Source organism: Centropristis striata, chromosome 1 (genome assembly GCF_030273125.1).
Source record: "Centropristis striata isolate RG_2023a ecotype Rhode Island chromosome 1, C.striata_1.0, whole genome shotgun sequence".
NCBI lineage: Eukaryota > Metazoa > Chordata > Actinopteri > Perciformes > Serranidae > Centropristis > Centropristis striata.
The window spans coordinates 43,260,381-43,282,804 of NC_081517.1; the positions used below are offsets into that span (position 1 = coordinate 43,260,381).

The 22,424-nt window shown below is 36.0% G+C and overlaps 1 protein-coding gene across 1 annotated transcript in view; it reads right to left on the minus strand.

The window, feature by feature from the left end:
* fam193a (family with sequence similarity 193 member A) overlaps nt 1–22,424 on the minus strand; it is a 48,621-nt gene that overhangs the window by 18,660 nt on the left and 7,537 nt on the right. The window contains 12 exon segments of the mRNA XM_059343048.1: nt 1,907–2,185; nt 3,772–3,918; nt 4,112–4,268; nt 5,412–5,654; nt 8,533–8,645; nt 9,563–9,637; nt 9,733–9,807; nt 9,920–10,067; nt 10,814–10,938; nt 12,752–12,998; nt 16,246–16,413; nt 17,620–17,795. Coding sequence (XP_059199031.1) covers nt 1,907–2,185; nt 3,772–3,918; nt 4,112–4,268; nt 5,412–5,654; nt 8,533–8,645; nt 9,563–9,637; nt 9,733–9,807; nt 9,920–10,067; nt 10,814–10,938; nt 12,752–12,998; nt 16,246–16,413; nt 17,620–17,795 — 1,953 coding nt within the window.

Here is a 22,424-nt window from a genome sequence, read left to right on the forward strand (position 1 = left end):
AACATTATTCCAAAATACAATAATAAAACACAGACAGGGAACATTTTACTGCACAGTACTTTAACCCATTGAAGCCTGGAAAGCGGATACATCGTTTTGTAGTATTTGTATAAGCTCTCAAATACTTTTTGAATTTCATTTCTATCTGCTACAGAGGCTGAAAAATCTATTATTTAGTAGAAGAGTTGACACTTCTGTTGAATTTCCAGAAAAACTTCAGGTTTTAGGGGCTGATTTTAAAATCGCCCAGAGGTTTTACAGGCATTTTAGGCTTCAATGGGTTAAAAAGTGAATTTTGAAGTGTGAGTATTTTAACAGTGTGATATTAGTACTTTTACTTCGGTAAAGGATCTGAATACATCTTCCACCACTGTGTTCAATACAGCTTAGACCTGACCCCTTGTGGCGGACAATTAAACTACAGTGAAACTGAGTGAAACTAGAATACAACTAAGCTCATCGTTGTTCCTGGAAACTTAAAAAAATCCCCATTGATAAGGAAATGATTCAATATTCTCTTAAAGGAAGTCTCACAGCTATAATTATAATCACTGGAGACGGAAAGTGATAAGGAAGAAAAGCATGTACAGTACAGGCCAAAAGTTTGGACACACCTTCTCATTCAATGTTTTTCCTTTATTTTCATGACTATTTACATTGTAGATTCATCAAAACTATTAATGAACACGTGTGGAATTATGTACTTAACAAAAAAGTGTGAAATAACTGAAAACATGTCTTATATTCTAGTAAGCAAAGGGTGGTTACTTTGAGGAATCTAAAATACAAGACATGTTTTCAGTTATTTCACACTTTTTTGTTAAGTACATAATTCCATATGTGTTCATTCATAGTTTTGATGAATCTACAATGTAAATAGTAGGGGTGTGCATTGGCACTGCCCTCACAATTCGATTCGATTATGATTCACCAGGTAACGATTCGATTCAATTCGATTCTACGATGCATTGCGATGCATCACAATTATACTGCACACAACAAGGGACATTTTTCGTCAGTCATGAGGCAATACAAGCAGTCAGATAGGCCTAATAACAATAGATTTTATTGGCTATATTTTGAAAAGATGGCAAAATGAATCTCCTGCCTGAGTTCATCTAAAAGTAAGGAAAGAGAAATGCCTCCTCCTGCCATAAAAAGGAACCTGCTGAGGTGAAGTTTACATCAGCTAAATGTGGAGCCCTTGTTCCTGAGCTAGGGAAGACGTTAGCGCTATCCCACCTAGCTAGCTATCGCTAGTTTTTCAAGACGCAAAAATGTAACGTTAATGAGTCGACTTTAAATAGGCAAATACAATGGTAATTACCTATCAATAGTACTTTCTATAAAAACGTAAATGTTAAGTTCTGTCAATTACTGCCACATACTTCAGTCACAACATATCAAAACAGCTTGTCCCGCTAGCTTACCTGTGCTGCGCATCAACACATGGCTCATTAGAATATTCAAATGAGCCATGTGTTGATGCGCACACATCTCTAAGGACAGGGAGTGGGTCGGGTTAGCGTTGTGTTTATACTGGAACTTTGACAGGGGCGTAAAGGCCACCTTGGCCGTAAATTGAACATTTTTTCACAGGGCATCAAGGCCAGAGTGTGGGGCAACGACGGCCATGGCTGTCGTGGCCATCGTGAAATTCCCACCCTGTCCCCCACAACTTTCCACTGGAGGACAGGAAATAAACATAATCGATTATGGCACTTTGCCGCATCGATGCTGAATCGTGCATGCCCCGCATTGCGATGCATCGCCGAATCGATTATTGTTGACACCACTAGTAAACAGTCATGAGAATAAAGAAAACGCATTGAATGAGAAGGTGTGTGTCCAAACTTTTGGCCTGTACTGTATATTGTTGATATGTGGCCCCAAGAAGGATCCTCACCTTGTTGTGTGTGAGAGGAGGACTGGGGGGGTAGAGTGTCGGGTGCAGGAGGGGCCGGGAGAAGTTGTGTAGGGGCAAGTGACCGTGGATGTGGGGGTAGAGGTGCAGGGCGGGGTGGGCAGGAGGGGTCTTGCTGTCTGTGAAGAACTGGTGTCCCACAGGGGGAGGAGGTGCAGCGTGGAGCCGACTAGGGGGCAGGCATGTGGCGGGGCCCAGGGTGGAGGAGCTGGGGTCCTGGTTGCACACGTGGCACTCGCAGGCATGGTGGACCTGTTCTACCTGAGAGGGGGAAACACATTCAAGACATGTTGTTGACTTTTTTTCCCTTTTAGAACTTTTAGAATCATTTTTTAGATTTTAAACACAAAGTTTCAGCTGCACAAAGTTTTCATACTCTTCTTGTCCAGTGAAAATGTGAAAAAATCTCCAAATTCTGCATTTTTATCTGAAGGATGAAGCAAATTCATCATCATCATCAAAATTTTTTATCTTTATTTACTATATTCAATTGAATCCAGGTTGAAAAGGATTTGCATGTAATTGCATTTTTTCCCCTTTTAGAACTTTTAGAATCAGGGTTGTGATTTTTTTAGATTTGTTTTTCATACTCTTCTTGTCCAGTGAAAATGTGCATCTCCAAATTTGGCATCTTTTATCTGAAGGATGAAGCAAATTCTACTTTTAAAGCTGAATAAAACTATTAAAAAAACCTTAGATCACCTGGAAAACGCACTGAAAACAGCTCTGTTTTTCACACTTTTTAGAGCTTTTGCATCTTATATTTCTTATAGAATATGATGCACTTCCGTAGAATAAACTACCCAACAGCATATAAAGGAGTTAGAATTAGCATAACCTTAAAAGCTATAATGCTGCAGCAATATTATTCTAAAAAATACAATAGTAAAACACAGACGGGGAACATTCAAGATATGTTGTTGACTTTTATTCTGGAGTTACGATCTTGGATATCTCGGTTTTGATCAAGCAGTAATTTCAGGTGTGTTTTTGGCTCTCGCTTTCACTTTCCATTGTTTTTTTTTTAAGTTTCACTGTCTGTAGTCATCGCTCTTTTATTTGTTTGTTCGGTCATAGTAACCATTTACTTGAAACTCTAGCAGGGATCACAGAAGCCCTCTCTGATGGACAAACCACTGCTGTGTGACGGGAAACAGTCTCTAATGTGGCCACACAGACACTAATTCAAGCCTCAGTCATCAGTGTTTTACCTCATTTTGTGATCAATATACACTACCGGTCAAAAGTTTTAGAACACCCCAATTTTTCCAGTTTTTTATTGAAATTCAAGCAGTTCAAGTCAAATGAACAGCTTGAAAGGGTACAAAGGTAAGTGGTGAACTGCCAGAGGTAAATAAAATAGGTAAGCTTAACCAAAACTGAAAAATAATGTACATTTCAGAATTATACAAGTAGGCCTTTTTCAGGGAACAAGAAATGGGTTAACAACTTAACTCTATGGAGTCTTGGGCTATTTTGTCCATTTTTGAATTCTTTTCATGTCTTTGTAAGTCATTTTGTGTCTTTTGGTGTCTTTTTTTGTCATTTTGTGTCTTTTTTTGGTCATTTTGTGTCTTTTTTTTAGTCCTTTAGTTCAACATAAAATGTGATTTTGAATCTTTTTTTTACTTTCAAAACACTATCATGCTCAATAAAGAATTTTAAATGTTGCAAATGTGCATTCATTTCAGAGAACACTGAGACATTAAACTGCATCATTTTCAATTAAATTCTGGAAAAGTTGGTGTGTTCTAAAACTTTTGACCAGTAGTGTATTTGCAACAGGACCTTTCACTTTCTATCCAAGCAGCTATGACAAAGAGAGCTTATTGGAAGCGTTACAACACCTGTTGGTGGTTGTAGGAAGGTGGAGGACTGTTGGTCTTTCCTGAGGAAAGCTCCTCCTGCTGGCCTCGAGGCTCCCCTCCAACCTCCCCGTTGACTTCCTCCTCGTCACCCTCTGATGAGCTGCTGCTGCTGGTCATGCGTGGAGACTGAGACAGAAATGTGTAGAACAAAAGACGACTCAATCAGGGAATAGGTGAGGAACAGCACACTGAACATTTCCTGAATTATCGGCAGCCCACTCATAATGAACGCCCGCTGCGTCATCAAGAAACTCGGCAGGGAAATTCACAACTATTCTTGGGAATTTTTTCAAGTAATATGTTGCAGTGCAGGACTCACCCCAGCCTTTAGTTCCACGTTTTCACCTTCACCGTTCATGTCATTATGGAGGCCGTTCACAGCTGCAGCCACAACACTGTTGTCCTCATAACCACTCATCGGGTAGATGTCCCCGAACTTACTGGACAACGGAGGCACTTCGTCATCATCACTGATACTAGAAGTGGAGAGAAATGAGTGAATGGTTATGTTTGGGGGAAGTAACAAAGGGGGGAGAGGAGGGCTTATTGTCCCTTATTGTCTCACTGAACAGAATCTCACAGTTCAGATCAGACAAACTCAGTTGATACGACAAATTTTGGACAAATAATGAAGCAGACAACAACTAAAACATCTTTCTGTCTGTGCATTTTTTATATTTTATTGTTACTTTTAATCTAAGTCCTTTGCTATCAGTTTAAAGGTCCATTCTGACCTCCTGAGTGTGTAACAGTCAGCTTCAAGCCAGAGACTCCTTGGAGTAGTAAGAACTTGATACTTTGGGATTTGTCAGAAAAGACAAAATGATCAAAAAAAGACACAAAATGGCCCGAAAAAGAAACAAAATGACTAAAAAAAGACACAAAATGACAAAAAAAAAATACACAAAATGACTAAAAGACACAAAATGACCACAAAAATACACAAAATGGCCCAAAAAGTAACAAAATGACCAAAAAAGACACAAAATGAACAAAAAAAGACATAAAATGACCAAAAAAGGAAACAAAATGACAAAAAAAGACACAAAATGACGAATAAAGCCACAAACTTACCAAAAAAGACACAAAATGACCAAAAAAAGACACAAAATGTCCCAAAAAAGAAACAAAATGACCAAAAAAGACACAACATGACCACAAAAATACACAAAATGGCCCAAAAAGTAACAAAATGACCAAAAAAGACACAAAATGAACAAAAAAAGACACAAAATGACCAAAAAAAAGACACAAAATGAACAAAAAAAGACACAAAATGACAAAAAAAGACACAAAATGACAAATAAAGACACAAACTTACCAAAAAAGACACAAAATGACCAAAAAAAGTCACAAATTGACCAAAAAAAGACACAAAATGGCCCAAAAAAGACACAAAATGACCAAAAAAGACACAGAATGACTAAAAAACAAAACACACAAACAAAACACGCAACCCCCAGAAATCGTCTCGCGACCCCAATTGGGGTCGGGACCCCAAGGTTGAGAATGTTTGGTTTATAGGAAGAGGAGTGTAATTATGATCTTATACACCAGATATGAAACTGTGTCTTAAAGATTCGTTACAGAAGAATGAAATAATCTCTGATGGGACTTACAAAGTGTTGGTGTCCCCTTCAGGCAGGATGAGCCTGGGATGCTGCTGGATGGTGATGGGAGAACTGGAGTTGGAGCCGGACGCCGAGCTGCCGGAGGAGAGGCTGGGGGGGTGCACCTCGGCCAGGTAGTCACGAGGAGGTTCCCCCTGCAGGGGCAGCTTGATGTGGAGGTCCTCAGCGATGGGAGAGTCCATGATACCACAGGTCAGGATGTGGGAGAGACTACAGTCATCACACGTGCACCTGTTGGTGGGAGAAAAGTTAATTATTATCATAGTGTAGCGACCCCTTTGCTGCTTGAAAAAGATGCCAAAAAATCTGGCACCTTTTCTGTAGGAGGAGTTGGTTAAAGTATGCGGCATCGAAATGGGCCAAAACAGCAGGAAACGCCATTTTCGATCCAAGATGGCCGACTTCCTGTACGTTTTAGGGTATGGGTTCTTGAGACTTTTTGGTGCGTCTTCCCATGATACATGTACAGTACAGGCCAAAAGTTTGGACACACACCTTCTCATTCAATGCGTTTTCTTTATTTTCATGACTATTTACATTGTAGATTCTCACTGAAGGCATCAAAACTATGAATGAACACATATGGAATTATGTACTTAACAAAAAAAGTGTGAAATAACTGAAAACATGTCTTGTATTTTAGATTCCTCAAAGTAGCCACCCTTTACTTACTAGAATATAAGACATGTTTTCAGTTATTTCACACTTTTTTGTTAAGTACATAATTCCACATGTGTTCATTAATAGTTTTGATGAATCTACAATGTCAATAGTCATGAAAATAAAGGAAAAACATTGAATGAGAAGGTGTGTCCAAACTTTTGGCCTGTACTGTACGTACCAAATTTCATGCTGATACGACATTACTGTGCGAGGGGCTGAATTTTCTTGACTTTCAAGGGGGCACTAGTGAGTCATTTTGCAACGTCCATTCCCGCGAATACCAGAATACAAAAAATTTCACGGGAGATTTATGTATATTCCAAATATGGCGAGTTTTTGAATATGATAAAGCCCCCAAAAAGGCAATTCATCACCTGGAAAAATAATAATAAGAAGAAGAATAGACGGACCAATTACAATAGGGTCCTCGCACTAATAATGATAAATTTTATTTGTAAAGCACTTTTCATACAGAAATCTCAAAGTGCTACAGAAACCAGAAACAAGAAAGAGAAAACTCATTAAAATCAGCAGTAGATAAAAAAAGACACGGGTAATAAAGTACATTATATCATCTGGGCCCAATAAGGACATTTTCAGCCATTTCAGCCATTTTTCACTTTATTTTTGGCAATAATTTTGGCTGTAATACTGCAAATGACATGATTTTTGGAAGAAGGATTTCTTTCTTGATATATTTTGAAATTCTAATTAAATTTTTTGTAATGGCTCTATAATACAATGTGTACAAGCTTATTACCCTTTCGAGCTGAAAATGTCCACCTCCAAAAAAATGCTATAAAAACTTTACAGATTAATATTTTTTTCTACTTTTTTTCCTGCATAAACCTCTTAAACAACTTCTGCCCTGCTCAAAACTACCAAACATTCAAAGATTTTGAGAATTTTAACCCTTTAAATGCCAGTTTGATTGCACAATGTCACTGTTTTTCAAAGAAAAAACAAAAAAAATTGAAGTTTTTTCCATATAATAAATAATTTTTGGCTGGGGCATTGGTTTTTATCACAGCCTTGGGTAGGTCAAAGATTAAGAACAAAATTGATTTTGATGCATTCATATATTATGAAGTATTCACAAAGACATGGTGAAAAGTATTAAGTTAACCCTCTGAACCACACGTCTCTCATGTTAAAAAAATTCCCCAAATTACATCATTTATCGTCCAGGAACAGTGAAAAACAAACCATGGGATTTTCAGATTTCCAACGGTCTTTGAACGAATCATGTGTGACAAATGCTTCTGTCAGAAAGGAAACCAAAACTGATCCTAAACTACTGATTTCACCGAAAATGAAGTGTTGCACCATTAAAAATGAATAAATTCTGCGTTCCTCAGCACAATTGGGAAGGCATGAATGACGTGACATAAAAAACCTTCGAAACTGAACTTCAGGCTGTTTACGTACAGCAGAGAGGACAGGGAAGGTTTTAAGAAGAGGTTGTAAGAATTTAAATAGTCCACAGCCTCAACTTTCTGTGGCTGCTGGAGCTCAGTTTTGTCCAATTTGTGGTCTGAGTTTCCTGACCTGTTTACCACAGAACAATGTTATATATTACACATTTTGTTGATGATTGCAAGAAAAATTATTACTATAAATTGGATGAAGAAAGACCCCCCATGATCACTCAGTGGTTACAGAAAGTGAAACACGTCTACATGATGGAATATATGACTGCCCAATTACAGCTAAAAGTACCTGTTTTTATGAGAAGATGGGCCCCAGTTACAGACTATATTGCTTAAGACTCTTATACGCTATTATTATCTAAATTAGCCCTTTTTATTTATTTATTTATTATTATTTTTTGGAATACAGAACCAGATAAAATATGTGTAAAACCCTTTACAGTGCCATTTGTGTGACAGATGAGACCCAATCTCAAGATGTTTTGATTTGTTTTCCTTTGTGATGTTAATTGTCTGTAAATGTGCATAAAGGCAATAAAGTAAAAAAATAAATAAAATTGTGGTCTATAATTCAAGCTACAGTAGCTGTCACATTTTGATTGGAGGGCAGCTGCTTCAAGATATACAGTACTGTGCAAAAGTGAGGCAGGTGTGAAATAAAGCCTAGAAGAATTTATGCTGGTTTGAAGGCAAAGGGTGGTCACACAAATCTGATTTGATTTCGATATGTCTTCTGTTCAGTCACTTTGCATTTTGTTAATTGATAAAAACAGTACTGCACAGTACTGTTTATAAACAAACAGCTTGCATAATATTTCTGACAAGTCAAAGTTGTGGATTAATCTTGAATTAACTGAAAACATTTCAAATGAGAAGATTAAAACAAAGATGTCAATAGATTTAAGGTTAAATAGGAGTACTTCTTCCCCCCATGTGTCACATACAGATTACATTCACGAAAAAGTGACATGATTTTATTCCAGAAAATGACACACCAGCCAACCTGAGACACCCACCTTCTTCGATAATTGCAGTTTGGGCAGTCTGGAATACTCAGGCGAGATGAGAGCATCCTCATAGTGTCTGTGAAGTTGTTTTCTCCAGCCGGGGACTTCTTACTGTTCGGTAACTAGAAAGAGAACCAAGTTAAAAAGCTGCTGTGAAGCACAGAAACACATATAACAGTGGCGGTTCTACACAGGGGCCTCCAGGGGCCACTGTCCCTGTGTAGAAGCCTTTGGCCCCTGCTGTGGCCCCTGTGTCAAATTAATAATAAAATGATCAATTTATAACGATGAACAATGGAACAATTCTAACCTTTTTTTTGTTCAACAATATCTCATTGCACACAAAAGGAACCCAGAATGTGAACATTGTATAATAGTTTAACTCTATGGAGTCTTATTGGGATATTTTGTCCATTTTTGAATCCTTTTCATGTCTTTACGTGTTTTTGTAAGTCATCTTGTGTCTTTTTTTGGTCATTTGTGTCTTTTTTGGGTAATATTTTTGTCTGTTGTGTCTTTTTTAGTTATTTTGTGTCTTTTTTTGTCACTTTGTGTCTTTTTTGTCATTGGTGTCATTTATGCGTCTTTTTTGTGTCTGTTTTAGTTATTTTTATTTATTTTTTGTCTTCTGTGGGTTTTTTTTTGGTTATTCTGTCTTCTCATTTTCTGTCTTTTTTGGTCATTTTGTCTTTTCTGTCATTGGTGTCATTCATGTGTCTTTTTTGGTCATTTTGTGTCTTTTTTTGTTATTCTGTGTCTTTTTTTTGTCCCTTTGTGTCTTTTTTTGTCATTTTTATGTCTTGTGTGGGTTTTTTTTGTTATTCTGTCTTCTCATTTTATGTCTTCTTTGGTCATTTTGTGTCTTTTTCAAGACATTCAAAGATTTTGAATGCTTAAATATCATCTTTGCCATTTTTTCATGTGCTAATGTGCCCCTCTGATTAAACACTGGCCCCTCCTTGGCCCCCACAGTAAAAATGGTCTAGAACCGCCACTGCATTTAAATCTGCCACGATGGCTCCATGTTCCTGTTGTGTACCTGTTCTTCTATAAATCTTCTCTGCTTGAAGAACTCCCAGTCCTCCTTCAGCATTCGCTGCTTCGTCTTTAAAGTCTGGAAATTGGCAGACAGTGAGAACAACATCAGAATCCATAAAAGAAAGAATACAAAATGTGAGTTAAGTTGACATAAACTTTCAAGTCTCTTACATTTTTGCTAATCAAGGACTTGTGTGGCTCTGTTCTTTGGTTGGTGACGCTCTGACCCTCCACCTTAAAAAGCAGCTGCAGAAGAGTCACAGCATTAATCACAGCGTCTTTAACAAGTACCACCGTTTTATAAAAGGACTGTTATTTCCAGTATGGAATGCGTTTGTTTTGTCTGGGATATAAATACCTGTTCATCTACATAGTCGTCAATCCTCTTCTCACACTCCTGCCATTCAGTAGCCACTGAAGCCATCTCCTGCTGCAGCTGATGGTAGCTTTCTAACAAGGTCCTGTACATATCTTCATTGTATGAATCATGGGAGGCTGTGCCATGTCTGAAAAAAAGGTGCAGAACGAGACATGTTGTTAGATAGATAGATAGATAGATAGATAGATAAACTTTATTCATCCCCGAAGGGAAATTCGGTTGTCACAGCAGTCCGGTATTCAAGTACAATAAAATACAATAGAATAAAATACTGAGGTAGCATAAATAAAAACAACAATAGAAAAAAAACACAGAATAGAACAAGGACACTTAAGAAGTTAAAAAAAGAAGATCAGTTGGTAGGATGGTTGGCAAGATGAAGGTAATTAAACTGGTGACATGATGGCAACAATGCATTGGTGACTAGATGGTATATAATAATAATAATAATAATAGTACAGTATATAATATATATAATATAATATGTAATAATAGATAATAAACAATATAGAAATAAAATGAAAAATATAAATAAAGTAATTATAAGTAAAATAATATGATATATAATATATAAAAATAATAGTAATAATAATAATAAATAAGGCTGGTAAGGCCGGTAAAATAATAATAGTAGTATATTACAGTATATAGTAATAATAGTAATAATGGCAGCAAACAGTATATATAATAATAATAATAGTAATAGTATTAATAACATAGCATAGTGTCGTGCGTAGATTTAGTGCAAAGATTTAGTGCATTTCAGAAACAAACATTGGTCTAATTTTGGTTAGGAGTAGCAGATTAGGTGATAATGATGGATGAATAATTTATCGTGCATTTTTTTTTCAACTAGTCAAACTAGTATCTTACTTCAGCTGTGCAACCAGTGCAGGTAAACTGCTGTGCAAGATCGGCTCAGAGAACACCAGATTCTCAAAAAGGTGCTTGTTGTGCAGCTCCCACGTCACCTGGAATTTCTGGAGGTGCTCATTTTCCTGCAAAAAAAAAAAAAGGGTTAAAATCATAGTTGAAGCTAGGGATGGGCGGCTGGAAGGAACTTGCCAACTCAATTATCTACAACGTTAAAGATCAACTAATCGATTAATTGCTATGTTTTTACACATACTCCAGTATGTAATAAAAGATATATATATATATATATATTACTATGCAAAAGCCTGTTTTGATCACGGACGCTTTTATTTTGAAAGGACGAAAAGAGACTTGATCCTTGTCATCAATGTTATCACCCCATGATAAGGCTCTGTTTGCAGAAGAAAACATGGATGAAGGAAGGTTTACCTGGGGCAGATAAACTCACTATTATTAAGGCTGTTATTATGATTTTCGAATTATCATTATTATCATTATTTTATTTTTTTCTGATTTTCAAGTTGCTTATCAATTTAGGTATAAGTATGTCTTTGTAAGAGTATTGTGATAGAGTTTAAATGCTTTTGCAAGGATGTGATTTTAATTTTATTTATATTTTTTTAATTTTATTTTTTTAAAACCATTTCTTTCTTTTTATGTTTTGATGAAAAGACTTGACATGTTTACAAGATGTAGAGCAACATGTATGTGCTGTTTTGTTTTTCTTCAAATAAAAAGTTTAATAACGAAAGATCAACTAATTGATAAATTGCTATGTTTTTACACATACTCCAGTTTGTGTAAAAACATTCATACATGGGCAAAATAAAATATATATATATACATTACTATGCAAAGGCCTGTTTTGATCACGGACGCTTTTATTTTGAAAGGACGAAAAGAGACTTGATCCTGTCGATCGTAAAACTCAAATGAGATTAAACTGTAAATTTAACTTCAAGGAGTTCAATGTTTTACGTTTTAGCCCCTGAAGAGGCATGTGGTTAGTTTTCAAAGTAATCTTGCATATTCAAGTGTGCTTTGTGTTTAAATAAGTTTTGGATAAATTAAAACATAGTAATTCATGCTAGCAAGCTTTGATACAGTAAGCTAGTTTTTGCTCCAATTAATACTCTACTAAACTACTGTTTTTATGTGTGTTTTATAATTGTTATTGCAACTTTCAGTTTGCAAACTGTAGCATTATCCTACTTAATTCTCAGCTCATTGGCTTATTCATGTACGGCCGCAGAACTGAAAGCTTGGCCGTGTTTCAGTTGAGTGAGAACTGATACCCCGTCATAGATAAAACAAAAAAAGTACACAGATTGATTAAAAATTCCATGTGATCGACCAAATTCTTAATGACCGTTAACCCTTAATAGGACACTGAAATACTTGCAAATTCCAAATTTCAACCCTAGAGAATATTGGAGGATATGACATACTGCCAGATAGTGTAAAAAAAACATACAGACCCGGGGGAGGGGGGTCATATTTTGTTTACAAGTTTACAAGATTAAAGTGGCAAATCTACAAGAAAAAAATGTGCAGATTTATGAGATTTAAAGTGGTGAATCTGCGAGAAAAAAGTTGTTTTTTTTCCCACTTTCTTCTCGTAAATATGTGACTTTTTTCGCGCAGATTTGCCACTTTAAATCTCTTAAATCTGTGACTTTTTTTCTTGTAGATTTGCCACTTTAATCTAGTAAATTTGCAACTTTTTTCTCAAAATATTACCCAAAATCCGTGTGGTCTATGACCTCACAGAGAGACATGGGGACCTCATTTTGAATATCAGCTGAAGTTACCAAATACGGTTCTTCTTTTTTTTCTATCCCTACTTGAAGCAAACACAATAAAACCAGTGATTAATTGCCTTTGATGCCACTTGCAGGGCGGCTAACACAGTATCTCAACACACTGTAAACTGACCAGGGTGAGCAGGAAGCTGCTGATGGTGCGTGCAGCTTGGCAGAGGGCGTTGTACTCCTCCAGGAGCAGGGAAATGAACTGGTAGGCCTGAGGAGGACCCAGGGCTGCAGCCACGGTCCCCGCTGGTCCTGTAGTCTTGGGTCCTGTCGATAGGTGCTTCAGTAGCCGCACCTTCATTTCCAAGACGTATTCACGCGCTTGCTGCTCCAACCGTTGATACAGCTGGAAGGGGTCCTTCTCACAGAGTCTACAGGACAAAAATAAAGCACTTTATTCTTTAAAATCGTAATACGATGAGACAGAACACATTGTGAATGAAAACTCCACCCAAAAGAAACACCAGCGAACGCGTTTATAATCAAATCAAACTGTTTTTCTTTCCTAGTTTGGGCCATTACTGACAATCAAGGTGTCATTACATTACATTACATGTCATTTAGCTGATGCTTTTGTCCAAAGCGACTTACAATAAGTGCATTCAACCTGAAGGTACTAGACATAGACCACAGGAATCAAGTAAGTACAGAACTTTAAGAGCTAACTGTCATTGCTGCAGGACTGCTATATGTTAAAGAAGAAAAGACAAGAACAAGAGAAAAAAAATATAGAAAAAGAAAAAAAAAGGAAAATAGAAAATAGAAAAAATAGAAAAAAAAAAGAAAAAAAAGAAAAAGAAAAACAAGAAAAAAAACAAAACCAAAAAAAAGAAAAAAAGAAAAAGAAAAAAAACAAGAAAAAGAAAGAAAAAAAAAGAAAAAAAGGAAAAAAGAAAAACAAGAAAAAAAGAAAATAGAAAAAAGAAAAAAAAAAAACAAGAAAAAGAAAAAGAGAAAGAAAAAGAAAAAATAAGAAAAAAAAGAAAAAGACAAAGAAAAAGTAAAAGTAAAAAAACCTGTCCAAATAATCCTGTAGTATCAGGGTTTTACCTGCGTAATTTTATGTGACCAACTGGATAGGAGTCTCACCATAAATATCATAATATTAAAAATAACAAATAACACTATTCATATAGGTGATGTAGATCAAAGAGTAAGAAAAAAACAAAAAACTTTAAAAAACTTTAAGAGCTAACTGTCATCGCTACAGGAGTGCTTTATGTTAAAGAAGAAAAGAAGAGAAGAAGAGAAGAAAAAAAAGAAGAAAAAGAAAAAAAGGGAAAAAAAGAAATAGAAAAAAAAAAAACCTGTCCAAATAATCCTGTAGTATCAGGGTTTTACTGGCGTAACTTTATGTGACCAACTGGAAAGGAGTCTCACCATAAATATCAAAACAATACTAAAAATAACAAATAACACTATTCATATAGGTGATGTAGATCAAAGAGTAAGAAAAAAACAAAAAACAATAGATGCAGATAGACAATCAAAGACAACAGTTGATCAAATAAATGTAAAGAATAATAAAATGATGCCAAATAATAATACGTAAAAGCCAGAATTAATCAGCAGGTTTTCAGCTGTTGTCTAAAAGCGTTTACAGCCAGCCTCTCTTGAAGCTTTCAGCAGAGTAGTCCATCATTTTGAAGCATAGTTAAAAATAAAAAGAAGCTACACAGCCTATCAAATATGTCTGAAATGTTTATTTAAAGGTTTGAAAATCTTCTTGTGTCAAAGTAACAGCCAGTGTAGGTGAGCTGAGCGGGAAGTGTCTCGCTTGCATTAGTTGAGACTAACAATGAAAATATATTTCCAGTTCATGCTGCAAAATGTCTAATGATTGCTGATTGCCTTTTTGTGTTTTCTGGATTGCAACATAAAAGAGAAATGTGCAACCTGATGATGATGACAGTCTGCTGCCAAGTCTTGACTGAAGTGTCCGACAAGGGCATTCTTACAATTAAAAATTGCTTAAATTGCCTGTCTTGTTTTTAGTTAATTTATTTTCAGATTTTGTATTTTATTTTACTTATTTATTTATTTACTATTATTATTGTATTTTTTATGACCTCCATCCTGTCTGGTTTGTTTGATGTTCGTTTGTATGTAAAAAAGAAAAGATAATAACAACTTTGAATTACAAAAAAAAAAAAAAAATTGCTTAAATCTGTCATTATGGCTGTGGTTTCCAACATTTTTCGAAAAAACCTTTATTGATTGAAAAGAAGAGAAGAAGAGGAAAAAAAAGAGAAGAAAAAGAAAAAAGAAAAAAAAGAAAAAGAAAAAAAAAGAAAAACAAGAAAAAAAACAAAAAAAGAAAAACAAGAAGAAAAAAAGAAAATAGGAAAAAAAAGAAAGAAAAAGAAAAACAAGAAAAAAGAAAAAAACAAAAACAAAAAAAAGGAAAAAAAAAAAACAAGAAGAAAAAAAGAAAAAAAGATAATAAAAACTTTGAATTACAAAAAAAAAAAAAAAAATTGCTTAAATCTCTCATTATGGCTGTGGTTTCCAACATTTTTCGAAAAAACATTATTGATCTCCCCTTGGTTTTAAAATGTTCCCCCAGTGAGTCACTGCACAGATCCAGTTTCAACAGGAAATGCATCATATCAAGGAAGTAAAGATGCAACATTAAGGGACTTTCTATCATACTGACCTATTACAGTATGAAGGCAGTAATTTCTATTAGCTGACATCATTCTGGTCACAAGCTGCCAGGCCCAAATGTTTTTACAGAGACGTTTGCAGTTAAACAGAGACCCCTAGTGGACAAACGTGACCACATTACACCTGTCAAAAACACACTTTTTATCCCTGGCTTTTAATCAAGTTTAAGTGGACATCTTGCAAAAACAAAAATTTTCTTTTAATTTTTAATTTATTTTATCATATTTCTATTTTTTTTTATTCTATTGTTGCACTGTGTTTATGTATTTTAGTTTTTTTTTGTATTTTTGTATTTCCTGCAACTGTGATATCTGTGCAGCACTTTAGTCAACCCCGGTTGTTTTAAAGGGTTAAATTTATTTAAGAAATACATGTAAATTGTATAGTTATGATCAGGACTGAAGTTGGTCTAGAGATTTAATGCATTGAAAGTGAAAAAAAATATTCATATATCATATTTTTATAGCACTTTTTAAGAGGTGAACATTTTTTGCACCTAAGGTAATACGTGGGGTATTTTTTTATAAACTCATACTGCTCAAAAATTAATAATGCATTTAAATCAATGTTGTTGTTAATTATTGATGCATCCAAGGGTCTAATAATCCCCCCCAAAAAAATCCAGTTTGCACTTAGTATATGGAAAATATTTCATATTTTGTGTTTTTTTCATTTAAAAAAATGTGGATTTACATTTCTAAAAGGGCATTAAAGGGTTAAAATTATTTAAGAAATACATGTAAATTGTATAGTTATGATCAGGACTGAAGTTGGTCTAAAGATTTAATGCATTGAAAGTGAAAAAAAATATTCATAGATAATATTTTTATAGCACTTTTTAAGAGGTGAACATTTTTTTCACCTAAGGTAATAAGTGGGGTACTTTCTGAAAGGGTGCACAAGGGTTAAACGTGCTCTATAATAGTTAGAGCACGTTTAGTATAGTTTTACCTGTCGACCAGCTCCTTCATGCCGTCCTTGTCTCTCTCTAGGGGCTGGTCGTGGTCGTCTGCTAGCGGTGTTCCTGTCTGACGGTAGATGCAGCGTACCAGGTAACGAACCTCCGACCAGTGGTTCTGTAGCTGCTGGGACTCTGTCTCCGATTCAGCCGAGATCTCCCTGTTATTCAGGACATGAATTCATTAACACATTTAAGGCGGGAAAGCATTACCACATTTCTACCATTAAAACCAGGAGCGCTGTTGTGTTATTCTACCATTGAGGCCGGGACAGCGGATACGTTGTTTTGTAGTATTTGTAGTTTTTTTCCACATATTTTCAGTCTCTTGGCCAATGTAATGCATCAGAATCATGATCAGAATACATGCGGGAGTGTCGCAATGCATCATGGGACTTTTCCAGGTAATTCGTCAGGTAATTTTGTTCCCTTTTTTGGGTCATTTTGTGTCTCTTTTGGTCATTTTGTGTCTTTTTTTTTATCATTTTGTGGTCAATTCTGTCTTTTTTTTTGTCATTATGTATTTTTTTTGGTCATTTTGTTTCTTTTCTCCGTCATTTTGTGTATTTATACGACTATAGCGGAGGAGATCAGCAGTAAGTGACGGAAGAGATCTTGATGAAAACAGCGCTGATGATGTTATTGCTGATCCGACTTTGAACCCTCGGAACCAATCAACCGGCATTTATGGATGAGGAATATGTTTTCAGACGACATATTTTCACCGTAGAACAGACAGATTTGTGGCCATCTGGAGATAATAATAATATTATAAATAATATATTAATAATAATAATAATAATAATAATAATAATAATAATAATAGATTGTGATGATGATATAAGAAATCATGACTGTTTATGTCTTATATTACTTTATGCGTCGTTGAGCACCCTGAAAAGTGCAATATATAAAATGTATTATTATTTATTATTATTATTATGATAATTATTATTATTTTTATTACAGTAGGCTAATGAGAACTATGTCTTGTTCTTCCAATGGTCATATCATGTTTGCATCTTGCTAATGGGCATGTATTAGTATTATATAGGATTTTTTATTCAGTCAAATGCAACATTTGCTGAGTTTGTTGATTTTTAAAAAAACTTTATTGAAGGTTTGGACAAATAAACTCAACTTCTCATGAAAGCCACGGGTATAAGCTCTCAAATACTTTTTGAATTTCATTTCTATCGGCTACAGAGGCTGAAAAATCTTCTGTTGAATTTCCAGAAAAACTTCAGATTTTAGGGGGTTCTTTCAAAATCGCCCACAGGTTTCCCAGGCATTTTTTCCAGCCGTTTTAGGCCTTAATGGGTTAAGATCACAGCAACTATAAAAATTCATAGAAATTATTGACTGACCGTCTCTCATTGCAGGCTTCGCAGCTGCACACTGTATCGGCAGGCATGGGTGCGGTGAGGTCGGGGGCAGGGAGCATGGGTAGTGTAGGCACAGCAGTGGTCAGTCTGTCCCCGGTGGCTGCCTCCTGGCCCAGGCTCCCGTTACCCACAGGCATGTGCAAAAGGAAGTCCTGGCTCTGTGGGAAATACAACAAATGGCACACTTAGATACAGAACAATTCCTATACTGTCCTCAAGATGCATGACAGCAAAGTTTTAAACAAAATGTGACGTTTGTCTATTCACAATTTTTGCCGTTTATGTTTAGACGTCTAAAATCCAAAACATGCTGAAACAGCACACCTTAGAGCAGGGGTGTCAAACTCAAATACACAGTGGGCCAAAATTTAAAACTTGGACAAAGTCGCGGGCCAACATTGATATTTATTGAAAAAATTGACCTAAACAAGTTGAAACAAAATGGAACAAGCAAAGCTTGATATAACTTAATATTGCAAACAAACATGCAAAATCGAATATCAAATAAAACAAACAAACACATCAATGGCATTCATTTCTTAATTAAAATGTAAATAAAAATCGTATGTCCCTTTATTTTATATGCGGCCTTCTTTAAATTTAAATTTAACAGTAATCTTTTTCCACGGGCTAAATATGAATGTGAGAATAAAATAACAATAATAAACCAAATGACTAATAATAATATCCTTCAATGAATGTGCAGCCATTCAAGCCTTGGACTAGCAAGAAAAAGTTCATAAAGACAACTTTAATTGTTGCTCAGTTTGCTCCACACTGATCTACTGTGTTCAAGCCAAAACACCAGCAGAGCATTCTGGGATTTGTAGTATTATTTGCGCTGTATAATACCGGCGGGCCAGCTCTGGTTATCATTTGGTATATTTTTTTGTGGGCCAAATATAATTATACTGCGAGCCAAATTTGGCCCCCCAGAGTTTGACACCTCTGCTATATGACGAGCACAGATTGGACATTGTAACAGCAAGCATAAATCAATGTGCAAGTATAATGCAGGGATGGGCAACTGGAGGCCCGGGGGCCACATACGGCCCGCACCCTCACTTGAAGTGGCCCTCAGTATAACTACATGCATTTGAGCATGAAATCTTAAAAGTGCAATGTAAAATTGCACAAAATTACTTCTTGCAATTAATGTTGGTCTGTTATTCTTGCACTGAAAAAAAAAAAGAAATCACAGTAAGTGGATATTTTTTATTCGCTTCAAACCTTTTGTATTCCTATTTATACTGTTAAACATGCATTTGAGCATGAAATATGTTAAGTTACTGCACTGTAAACATATTATTAACACTTTAACTATTATTTAACAATTATTAACACACAAAGTTTCATCATATCTGGTTAAGTGCATGGTCCTATATGTGGCCCTGTGGTGGTGTCGATGAAAAATTGTGGCCCCCTGCAGCATTTAAGTTGCCCATCCCTGCTATAGATAATCACATGTTCAATGAAAAAAATACTAAATTGAATACTGAGATTAGCAAACTGTACATTTTGTATTCCTGTTTATACTGTTATACATGCATTTGAGCATGAAATATGTTAAGTTACTGCACTGTAAACATATTTAAAATGTCAGTTTCATCATATCTGGTTGTGCACGCTCCTATATGTGGCCCTGTGGTAGTGAACATGAAAAATTGTGGCCCCCTGCAGCATTTAAGTTGCCCATCCCTGCTATAGATAATCACATGTTCAATGAAAAAAATACTAAATTGAATACTGAGATTAGCAAACTGTACATTTTGTATTCCTGTTTATACTGTTATACATGCATTTGAGCATGAAATATGTTAAGTTACTGCACTGTAAACATATTTAAAATGTCAGTTTCATCATATCTGGTTGTGCACGCTCCTATATGTGGCCCTGTGGTAGTGAACATGAAAAATTGTGGCCCCCTGCAGCATTTAAGTTGCCCATCCCTGCTATAATGTTTTCAGGATTATTTCACATTATATTTTCAAAAAGAATAACATTTTCTTGGGTGGAACTGTGAGTTGCAGAGGTCTGGACATTGAGATATCTCAGCAGTAACTTTCTCCTTGTTCCCAAGAAGAAGATGTGCAATGAGCCGACAACAGAACAAGTCCAGGTTCAGGAGCTGGAATCAGCCAATCTAACACCCATTTAATAACCCGTCACACTGACATGACGCCCAGCACGTCTCCACACAACAGGAATGTTGGGTAAGTGTTGTTTTTTTTACGTGAATCACAAGTTTAGTCACCAACCTGATTCATGTAGCCTTAGTGACAGACTACAATACGTCTTTGTTTAAAAGTGCATCATTTTTGACTTAAGAAATGCTGTTGACCCTTTTAAAAATTTGAAAACTCCATGATTGCATTTTAGTCTGGAAAATCAAAACAATGTTGCACAAACTCGAGTTCACTTCTTGACTGGATCTGATCAGTCACGCCCTCATCATGTGACCCTTTTCCGGAAGAATACCAACATCAGCCTTGACTACCAGTGGTTTATTCAGCCTGATATGGATAACCAGGGGTTTCCCGGCCATTATGTGGTTCAGGGAAAGCGCCTTAGTATTTTAGCCCAGCGCCTGAGACGTATGAACGTAAAAACAGCATGGAGAGGAGACAATCTGGATTAGCTGACTCAAAGCTAAGCACGGGGAAGGGGGGTGTTGAATTTAAGCTATTCAATGTGGAAAGGTCAGAAAATCATCTCCGACTCATTTAGTTGATGAAGTTTTTAGGGCTGCATGTCTCACGGAAGAGATATGCTTACGTTTTATTTAATATATATCCACATGGACTCCGGTTTGAGTCTTACAGAGGACCATGCATTTAAAAAATGTAAGTGTTCGTCTTAACTTTGTTTTGACCATTTGTGAAAAAAATATAATGTATGAAACGTTAAAAAAGATTTCTGAAACTGATCTTTTGACAGCTGACACCTAAGCCGCCTAAAAACCCAATAAATTACAGCCGTTTGACTGTTGTGCTGTAAAATTCTACATTTTCTAATGCTAATGCTAGGGGTGGGCGATATGGCCCTAAAAGAATATCATGATATTGCAGACTATTTTTGCGATAACGATATTCTTGACGATATTAGGAAATACTTAAAAAGATAAAAAATATGATTTTTTTGTAGTCTGTATAAATAAATAAAAATCTAAAATGTAGTTTGAAGTGCAAATCTCAACAGTTGCCAAATACAAAAAAATGTACTCTTGACTCTTGAGTATGAGCAAATAATAAAAATAACCTTTTAGGGGTTCCGGGGGCATATTTTAATGACATTTTGTAAAGGAGAATAAAGGTTATTGTATGTTTTATTTAAGGCATCTTATTTTGACAGTCTTCTTGTAAATTCTGTGGTGGATTCTCTTAACACACTGTGCTCTTATTTTGAAAGCTGCATGTGTTTAACAACAGGGAGTAAGTAGCTTTTTGTGATTAAAACAACTTTAACCACGACATCAAGAAGTAGGAACGTTGCCAATATCATGATATGCATTTTTTTAACCATAAAAAAAATATACCGATATTATCGTGAACGATACGATGCGGCACACCCCTAGCTAATGCTAATGCTTCCCATGTCAAGCGACGTTGTCAGCTCAACATGGAGCAGTTGGTCATGTGATAAACACTCATCGGCCACTTTATTAGGTACACCTGTACAACTGTTTGTTGATGCAAATATCTAATCAGCCCATAGCATGGCAGCAACTAAATGCATTTAGGCATGTAGACATGGTGAAGACGACCTGCCAACGTTCAAACTGAGCATCAGAATGAGGAAGAAAGGTGTTTTAAGTGACTTTGAACGAGGCATGGTTGTTGGTGTCAGAGTATTTAAAAAAACTGCTGATCTACTGGGATGTTCACACACAACCATCTCTAGAGTTTATAGAGAAAATATGCAGTAAGCGGCTGTTCTCTCTGCAAAAATGTCTCGTTGATGCCAGAGGTCAGAGGAGAATGGCCAGACTGGATTGAGATGATAGAAAAGCAACAGTAACTCAAACAACCACTCGTTAAAACCAAGGTATGCAGAATACCATCTCTGAACACACAACAGGTCCAACCTTGAAGCATAAGACCACACTGCCACTTTATTAGGTACAGCTTGCTGGCTTATAAAGTGGCCGGTGAGTGTACGTTTTCATGCACATTAGTATGGAAGCAGCCTATAATATGAGCCTCATTGGTCGACTCGTTGTCAAGCTTTCGGTTCTCTGATTTAGTGGTAGATTTCTGTTCAAGCTAACTTTCTTCAGCAGCTTCACAGTAAAAGCTTTCCAGTGGTTTGGCTCCGTTTACTACAATGCCATGATGTCGTGAGTCAGCAGAGTACCCCACTGCTGTGAGGATGCAGAGGAACAATACATTTATGAGGAAACCAAACCCAAGCAAAACAGCCACGGCCAAGAGACTCACACCCACAACAAGGAAAACCGACCCCCCTAAAATACCTGACAGGCCTAATATAAATCCTGATTGATAGTATTAAACAAGCACAACACTGTAGGTTACAACGGCTTCATGTCTTCTGTAAGATATGTGTATTTAGCAGGTTGCATTTTAAAAACGAATGCACAGTTTGATTCCTTACAGTACAACTTTGAATCATAACAGTGTGAATTTAAGCCAACGTGTCATTTTAGTGGCGAAGTCTTGAACCAAACACGCTGTAAACATGATAGTTTAGAAGTTCTGCTACATTATGAAAAAACATTTTCTGTGTTTGTCTGTTTTAGTTTGCTAATCCAATGTTTGGGTAATGATTTT